A 9,219-nucleotide genomic window follows, 5' to 3' on the forward strand; every position below is an offset into this window, starting at 1 on the left:
ACTGACAGAAGCGAGGCTGCCATATCGCGCCATGGGCCCCTCTGGCCAACACCAGTAGGCGTAGAATATCATCTTTATCTACCCACAGTCTATTTATTCATCTATTTATTCTAGCAAAGCTTATGGTAATTAGCTAAAACACCAAGCTTGAGGTGGGATGCTGCACTGTGGTTAACGTGTTGCATTGCAAAACAGAGCTGTGAAGTGATGCATGACTGTCAAGTGTTACCCTTCTCATGAATGTTAAAAATAAACCCATTTGTATTATGGTAAATATTCTACGTTTAGCACTAAAGGCTGGTTTTCTTTTAATGTAACATGACAATTCCAGTAACCAGAGAAATATTTAAACTAGGTCAGGGGTGTCGAACTCCAGGCCTCGAGGGCCGGTGTCCTGCAGGTTTTAGATCTCACCCTGGGTCATCACACCTGAATTAAATGAGTTCATTACCAGGCCTCTGGAGAACTGCAAGACATATTGAGGAGGTCATTTAGCCGTTTAAATCAGCTGTGTTGGATCAAGGACACATCTAAAACCTGCAGGACACCGGCCCTCGAGGCCTGGAGTTCGACACCTGTGAACTAGGTTGACCTTTCTTGCAAAACACAAAAGGAATGATTTTATACAAGGGAAACATAGAGGTCAGCTTACAGTAAAGACAATAACTCATTATGGTAGAAACTACATAAAAGAATCAATTTAATGGAAAACAAATAAGATTTATTTTAAAAAAGGAAAGAAAGAAATGGACCAAAAAGTGAAAACCTAAATATATTAATACATAATATAATGAGAAACTAAATAAAGAAGCAAAAGGCAACAAGAAAGGCATGTAATGATCAAGTTGTGATGTCAGTCTCAAAGAAACAGTGAAACTGATTATAAAAAAAAAAAATTATAGGGAGGGGTGGCCACCTGCCGCGAAAGGTTGGGCTGAGAGGAGGAAGACAGGATAAAAGATATGCTGTGGAAGAGATCCACATATCAATAACAAGTATGATTCAAAACATTATGAGTGAGAAAGGTGACTGATGAAGAAATCCTCAATGGATAATGGGAATCCCTAGAAGCCTAAAACTACTGCAGCATAACTACGGGGGATTTCAGTGTCACCTGGTCCAGCCCTAACTATATGCTTTAGAAAAAAAGGAAAATTTTAAGCCTAATCTTGAAAGTAGAGATAGTGTCTGTCTCCCAAATCCAAACTGGAAGCTGGTTCCACAGAAGAGGGGCCTGAAAACTTAAGGATCTCCCTCCCATTCTGCTTTACTACTAGGAACAACAAGTAGGCCTGCATGTGAGAGTGAAGTGTTCTAATGGGGTGATGTGGTACTATAACGGCATTAGGTTATCATAGAAAAAAAATGAAATTATGATTAATATGGCTATTTTCTCAACCTTACAGCATATGAGGGAAAGAGGTGACAGTTTGTGTTTGATAAAGTGGCTTCAGAGGGTTATCTAAGAGCTTGCAAAGAAAAGAGACTGGACTAAATTTCTTAAAGATGTTTCACCTTTCATCTGAGAAGCGTCACGGCTAGCTGGGCAAGCTGTATGAGTTTTAATAAAGGACCCAAGTTGCAGGCAGCTTCTGATGCGAGTGAGCTTTATTAATATGGTAGGTGAAACAAACAGGAACGTAGCGGGCATGAAATAAAACCTAAGGATAACCTAAACTGGGAAAAACTAACCAAAAACAGCCTTGAAACCTGAAATGGAGGTGCAGGGAAACTACACAGGATGACGCAGGGAAATAACGCAGATGAACCAGCAACAAGCAGGAGAAAACACAGGTCTCATAAACACAAAGGGGCAATCAGGGAATGAGAAACAGGAAGGAGACACAGCTGGGATCAATTGGACATAATGAGACAATGGGAAGAAAAACTAGACACACTAAGATAGCAAATGGCCTCAGAACCAGAAGACCTTAATCGGAATAAAATCGAAACCATGGATAATAACAATGAAAACAAAACCACTGAGTCCACAGACTCAGGGCTATGGCATGCAGTTCAATTCAGAGGATCTTAAAAATAGAATTGAAACTTCGCAATCACCTCACACATGAAGGAAATAAATGTGACGACAAACAAAACTTGTCTGTATTTACTTGAGTGACAACAAGGTGAAAGATGGCATTGCGGTGGTCTTTGTGTTTGTTCTTCATGTGCATTTGCTTTAAAGGTATGGATAGTTCATATATTTAGCTGTAATCTTTAATTCTCACTTCTTTTATAGGCCTTTGTGTTTTTGTACAGACAAATTACGACAAGTGTTAGATGATCTGGTCTGTATTATTCCATGCTGCTGTCCTTCTTTCATTCTTTGTCTTATTCCTGTGCTTTATTTCATCGCATTTTACTCTACACTTTATTACAGTTACCCCAACAGAAGCTTCATCTTGGAGCACCACTGTGCCATCCTCAGTGAAAGGTCTTCTTGGCGCATGTGTGGTGATCCCCTGCTCTTATAACTACCCAGATCCACAAACCAATACCACAAGCATTACAGGCATTTGGTATAATAAAGATAATCAAGTCATCTGTCATTCGGATAAGTCTCAAACTTCGGGTCAGTTTCGGAATCGGACAAAGCTGCTGGGAGACCTCAGCAAGAAGAACTGTTCTCTGATGATTGATGATCTTCAACAAAGTGATGTGGGGCCTTTATATTTCCGGATTGAAATTAAAGGCTATGACCAGTACTCCTACAAAAGTAACAAAGTCTCTGTTTCAGTCAGTAAGTAAAATAAATATGGTTACCAGTAAAGTCTTGTGTTCTAGCTCTAATAGTTCTCTTTTTATTTCCAGTATTTTTACCATCATGTTGGACGTTTGACATTCAGCATTCGTGAGCATTTTAGTTTTAGTGAAACAGGTCTGATCTAAGTCTTTTATACTCATTTGAATATAAATATGAAGTAAATATTGTAGGGTCAGGTTGCAGTGTTCTGGAACATTTTGCATTAATTTTTGCAGACTTGCTTTAGTTGTTGAACTACTCATTCAAACCTTAGATGTAAAAATGTATTTGTACAACTCATCAAATTATGATAATCAATCAAAATCAATGGCAATAGCAGTTATCATTATACTCCAACCATGTTATCAACTATCAATTCGCTTTGTTCTTTATAAATTGTTTATTGTAAAACTGCTCAGCTTCTTCTTCTTTGTCAGTCAGATATTGAAAGTAATTATCACCTAGTTTATTTCTTATTTCATTCATCTTTAAGCTTGAAATCACACTCAAAACCCTTTACTGTGAACAGTTTATTAACTTGACTAAAATTTAAAGTTGCATAAAACATAAAATCAGCAGCTGTACTGGTTAAGTACATTTGTATTTCCATTACAGTATAAACTTACTGCCATGATGGAGTTCTGGTTTATGACCACAGTCTTTTTTGTTAACACAGGTCAACCTGATTTCTCTGTGCAAGAGGTAAAGGAGGGTGAGAATATGTCTGCATCCTGCTCCGTGTTTCACTCCTGCCCCACATATCCACCTTCTTTCATCTGGAGTCACTCTGGAGAGCAGCACGATCAAACACAGCAGCTTCATGAAGGCCAGTGGAATTCAACATCTACTCTGACCTTTCGCCCAAACCGCTCTGATCACAACAAGCCTTTAAAATGCAACATAACATACCATCGAGGGCTGCACCAGGAAACATCTAAGATACTTCAAGTAAGATGTAAGTGTACTGCAGATGTACTAGGGTATTAACCGCTGTAGCTAGTATCAAGCCTTTTTAAACTAAAATCTCCAAAAGTTGATTCTGCTCATCTGGACGCAATGCCCCAATCTTATGAGATTTCCCAATCTTACCTGCAGTCAGCTGAGACTGAAGAAGCCACTTGGATGAGTGACGAAACGTTTCTCCCACAAAACGCTACGTCCAGATGAACAGAATCAACTTTTGGAGATTCACTTACCTTGATGATTGAGCATGCATCATGACATTTAAACTAAAACGTTATTTACAATCAAATAAAAAAGAAAAAAACTTTAAAAATGTGGATTAAAAATGATAAAATAGAACAAAATAGGGGAAGGGAGCACAAATAAAGAAAGTTACAATTTGTTGTATGGTCACAGTAGACACAGTTGCCTCTCACCATGACTGAGTATGACAGCCCTCACACTACTCACCTGAAAACTTGATTCATGCTGCCAGTAAATGAAGTTCACTGGAGTTTTTTTTTTTTTTTGTATTGAAAGGGAAAGCTGTGAAATGCTGCCTTCTTACATACTATATTTCTTAATTATCTAACAATCAATCACACTGCATGCTTATTTCAACTGCACCGCACCCAGGCCTTCCACAGCCCTGTTCATTTTAACACTCTTGGGTTTCTCCACACAGTGATTACACTACTTAAACAAACTAGAAGGGTCAAAAGTACTGTAAGAATCACCTAGTGTATGGAGAAACAATAGCATCAACAGTTTATTGTGTTAGATGTAGTTTTCCTCCCAAACACAGCTGTGTTATACATAAATATATATTTATTACTTTATAACATTTGCAATTTGTTGCACTAGTTTCATTATCAGGGGATTCAAAGTAGTCATGATGCATCTATGTTATAATCACTGTAAAGTTGTTGGTTTTACAGGGGTTTTTAGGGTTGTTTTTATTATATACACACACACACACACTAAAAAACTGTATGCCTGAAGTGCTTCAGTGATGCTAACCCTGTTAGCAGCTATGAGTGGCACAGTTAAACTGTCAGCTGTCATCAGACATGCCCTGTGCAGCTCATGTTATGTGTTACATTACGCGAGAGTAAATCCAAAAAGAAAAAAGATTTTTTTATTTCATTCAAACATATATAATATATGCATGGCTATGTCTTAACCCTTTAAGACCTAGAACCAAGTCCGCCAGAGCTTATATTATATTTTATCATGTTGTAGAGCCGTTTTTGGGAGCATTTCAAGTTGCTATACATCAATACAACCATTACAGCCTAAATTTTAATAATATGTATGCATTAAGTGCATAGTAATTATATAAATTGCAAAAAAGTGCGATAAACTACAAAAAAATTGAAAATCGTTTTTGTTTTTTTAACATATATTTCTAGTTAGAGAAATTTAAGAGGCTTATCCCTCAAAACTGTAAATACAAAAAAGTTGCATAAACTAGTTTCCCACCACAGGAAATTTATTTTGAGTGTCTTCATAGTTTTATTTTTGAAATACACCAATTTTTATATACTGCAGGAAAAACGAAAATAAATATTATAATGCAAATTTGCAAAAAAGCAGCATATGCATCAAAATAAACAATTTCCAGCAGTGCAATATGAGTCCTAAGCATCCCAGAAACGACTCAGAAAGTCATAAAGTCAAACATAACTTTTAAAAACACCAGCATAGGCTCATAAGGCCCTGATGGTAAAAAACTACATTTCCGCGAAAATGACGTCACTTCCGGTTTTGGGCAGGTCATGGCGGACATGTGATAGTTCGCTCTGACATCTATTCCAAGTAGGAAGTGTTATGAACAGCTGATCGGATCGGCAAAGCGTGTTTCTGGAATATTATGTTTTTGTTGCTGCAAGCGCTTTTTATGCAGTTTTTGCAAAGCTATATGTGGAAGGAAACCATGACCTAGAACAAGCTGATGGCATAACATGTAAGTACAACTTCTCTGGTTTCATATGCAAAAAAATTATTGCGCTAGCTTACGTGGTTGCAGTGCTACCGGGATTTAAAAATAGTTATGCAAAACGGAGTGTGCCCGCTCTGACCGGCTTTAAAGGGTTAATATATGTCTTGTTCTCACAGATGGCCCTGACATCAAGACTTCCTCAAAGTGCTCCTCCGAGGACGGCGTGGTAAAGTGTGAGTGCATCGTAGAGTCCGATCCTCCCAGCATTGTCTATTTTATTCTTGGTGACAGAGTCATGCAAAGCAGCAAAGCAGAGAAAAATGGCTTTGTTACTATTGAGACTCTGCAGACAGACTTTGGGTCTTTACGGTTTGTGCACTGCCTGGCAAACAACATGCTGGGATATGACAACATCTTGCTCTCTTTACCTGTTAATGGTAAGAAAGACTTAGGATGAATTGATCTCTCTATTTTTACACGACAAAAATACTTAACATGGTTTCTTTGTCAACAGACAACATGCAGAATATTCTTATCTCAAGTGGAGCAGGTGTGATTTTGCTGATTATTTTGATAGGAAGTGGAGTGGGAGTTGTTAAAAAATGGTAAGTTGTCATGAACATAATCATTGCAGATAAACAAATAAGTCATGTATGTGGGAGAATCTGTAAATATTGCAACATGTATCAAATAATAGTCACAATCATGATTACAACTATATGAGCACCAGAACAATTTTTTTAGGTCCTTAATTTCAGAGGCTGTGAAAAGTGTCAGTTTCCTTTCTCATTTAATCAAAAACATTTTACTGCCAGTAGGGGGAGATCAAGAGACACAACAACCACTAACTTGAGCACCATGATGTCAGACAGACCTGTGGAGCTCCCTCATAGTGCCCCACCGAAAAGGTTTTAATTCTTCACTTCTGTTTGCAAACAAACAAACAAAAAAATCTTAATCATAAATATAAGTTTAAAGATGTGTCACTTGTTTTAATAATAGCTTTTCTTTCTGCAGGAAAATGAGCCGTAAGGATATCCCTTCCCCTGACATGTACACCAATTATCCTGTCTATGGCAACGTATGGATAAGTAATGTTTTCTTCATTAGTTCATTCATATTTTGCATGCATGAAAAAGGGGAGTGAATTAATCTTGTTTCTCTGTGCAGACTGACTGGGATGAGTCAATATATGCCAATGTGTAGGATGTGGAAGATCAGCTGGAGTCCATGTTTATGTCCTCTGATATATGAGTTAAGAATGAGTCAAGTTTTTTTCCCCAATCTCATTCAGTTTTCAATGTTTATCACTTATATCTGTCATATATAATTCACATTTTATTTGCAGAATACAATAAGTAAATATTAATGTGTAAAACTGTGATGATCTTGTGATTCCTGTCATAAACTGCAAAAAACTGGAACAGGGTCACTTCATCAGAATTTATGTCTTTGTATTTTTTTTTCTGTCATTTGTAAATATTTCGTTCATGAGTGTGGCACAATATCATGTGATCACATTAAGTCTAAGGATTTTAGTTTTTTAGCTGTTTATTTTTATTTTTTAATTCCTGTGAACAGTTCCTCTATCCAATCTTTAAATGACACAATGCTGCCACCTGGAGCTTGTTTCTCTCACTCCCTCATTTGTGTGTGTGTGTGTGCGTGTGTGTGTGTGTAGGTGTGTGTGTGTGTGTGTGTGTGTGTCTATGTGTGTGTATATATATATATATATATATATATATATATATATACACTCCGCAACTCTGAAAGTCTCTGTGTGGTGTCTGTGAAGGTTCTCAGTCATCCAGGTCATCGTAGTCAAAGGAGCTTGCAAAGAAAAGCATCTGGACTTCTTTAAGTTGCTTCAAGACGTTTCACCTCTCATCCAAGAAGCTTCTTCAGTTCTAAGATTCTAAAGTTTATGTTTATATATAAATATATGTAGTGGCCCCTAGAGACAAAGCACGTACAAACTCCAAAACACATTTCTAGCATTAACTAAACTTCCAAAACAGAGCTACCTAGATCAATTAAGTTACACAATTGAAAACATATGTATATTGTTTGTGTATTTATACACAAGCACTCATATATATATATATATATATATATATATTCAAATAATTTTAAAAAAATGTTCATTTACCTGTTACTACCACCAAATCCAGTCGTTGGTACTTCCTGGCTTGTGTAGCCACTAGGTAACAAAAGCTCAACACTGCGCCTAGCATGCTGGAGCACTTCTGTTGTCTTTTGTACGTGTTTTGGAGTTTGTACGGGCGTCGGAGTTTTTACGTGCTATGGAGTTTTTACGTGTTTTGGAGTTTGCACGTGCTTTGTCTCTAGGGGCCACCGTAAATATGCTTTTATTTATTCACTCCACATGTAATGAATAAATCATATACAGTAAATATGCCTGACACCCGTAAACGAAGCAGCATCTGGCTGCAGTTTAAAGAAATTTTTGTCTCGGTTTTGGTCTCGTCTCGACTTGGTCTTAGTCTTGTCTTGGTCTCGATACCCTCTGGTCTTGGTATTGTCATGGTCTCGGTTTAGGCGGTCTTGACTACAAGTCTAACTCAGCCCTGCGCGCGGTCAATCTTTCAAGCTCGGGTCCTCTACCAGAGGCCTGGGAGCGGTTGGTTAGCCACCACCATTTTGTCCGTCTGTATCTGGAAGTCCCACAGTATCTTAGGGGGTGTCTCCCATTTTGACCTCGGGACTCCCAGGCCGTATTTGGTACAGATGTTTCTGTACACTATGCCTGCCGCTTGGTTATGGCGTTCTATGTATGCCCTGACTGCTAGCATCTTACACCATGCAGGGGCCTGTCCTTCTTTGATGGTGCCTCCTCTTCCTCGGGTTTCTGCTGCCTGAGGTATTCACTGAGCACGCGGTCAGTTGGGGCCATCTTACTGATGTATTCGTGGATTCGTTTGTTGTCTCATTCTTGACTGTGGTGCTGACACTCGCCAGTTCCCGGCCTCCTCCCTTCCGCTTAGCGTACAGCCTCAGGGTGCTGGACTTGGGGTGTGTGGTGTAATTAAGACACGGCGGTTCAAGGGATCATAGTTTTGAGCCATCTTTATTGACATGCATCAAACCACAACAACACCAACCCCTGAGTCCTCGTGTTTTAACACCTTGGGCGTGATCTGCAGATGCCATGCAGGTGCGTCCGCACGGCACCACAGACCACGCCCCACCACATTGTGAAACCCTCCATGCATGGTCAGGAGCTTTCTTGTCTTGATGTCAGTGGCTGTTATCTCCTCATTTGGCGAACTTATTATCCCAGCAGGGTACCTGATCACGGGCAAGGCGTAGGTGTTGATAGCCCGGATCTTGTTCTTACCGTTCAGCTGACTTCTCAGGACTTGCCTGACCCTATGCAGGTACTTGGTGGTTGCAGCTTTCCTAGCGACCTCTTGTGGTTCCCAATTGCCTGTGGGATCCCCAGGTACTTGTAGCTGTCCTCTATGTCTGCAATGTTGCCTTCTGGTAGTTCGATCCCCTCAGTTCTGACTACCTTCCCTCTCTTTGTTACCATCTGACTACACTTCTCCAGTCCGAATGACATTCCGAT

General features: G+C 39.0%; 1 protein-coding gene across 3 annotated transcripts; it reads left to right on the forward strand.

Annotated features, from left to right (window-relative positions):
• The first annotated feature begins 764 nt into the window (after window positions 1-764).
• LOC146508072 (myelin-associated glycoprotein-like) lies at window positions 765-7,714 on the forward strand. 3 transcript variants are annotated; one of them, XM_085178739.1, is made up of 7 exons: window positions 766-2,743; window positions 3,423-3,701; window positions 5,807-6,067; window positions 6,145-6,235; window positions 6,446-6,538; window positions 6,648-6,711; window positions 6,801-7,714. In XM_085178739.1, exons 1-7 carry the CDS (start codon window positions 2,284-2,286, stop codon window positions 6,834-6,836), a joined length of 1,284 nt encoding a protein of 427 aa, XP_085034865.1. In that variant the 5' UTR covers window positions 766-2,283; the 3' UTR covers window positions 6,837-7,714. The 3 variants fall into 3 exon arrangements, with proteins under 3 accessions (XP_085034864.1, XP_085034865.1, XP_085034866.1); XM_085178740.1 differs by having other exon boundaries at window positions 766-2,188; window positions 2,384-2,743; window positions 6,648-7,714; XM_085178738.1 differs by having other exon boundaries at window positions 765-2,743; window positions 6,648-7,714.
• The last annotated feature ends 1,505 nt before the right edge of the window (window positions 7,715-9,219 follow it).

This window comes from Neolamprologus multifasciatus, chromosome 11 (assembly GCF_963576455.1).
Source record: "Neolamprologus multifasciatus chromosome 11, fNeoMul1.2, whole genome shotgun sequence".
Taxonomy (NCBI): Eukaryota; Metazoa; Chordata; class Actinopteri; order Cichliformes; family Cichlidae; genus Neolamprologus; species Neolamprologus multifasciatus.

Excerpts from the sequence above, each read along its gene's own strand:
- LOC146508072 (XM_085178738.1), top strand. The coding sequence starts at position 2,284 with ATGATCTGGTCTGTATTATTCCATGCTGCTGTCCTTCTTTCATTCTTT. Across the intron at positions 2,744-3,422 it reads CAAAGTCTCTGTTTCAGTCA|GTCAACCTGATTTCTCTGTG; the intron begins GTAAGTAAAATA and ends TTGTTAACACAG. Across the intron at positions 6,236-6,445 it reads GTGGGAGTTGTTAAAAAATG|TAGGGGGAGATCAAGAGACA; the intron begins GTAAGTTGTCAT and ends TTTTACTGCCAG.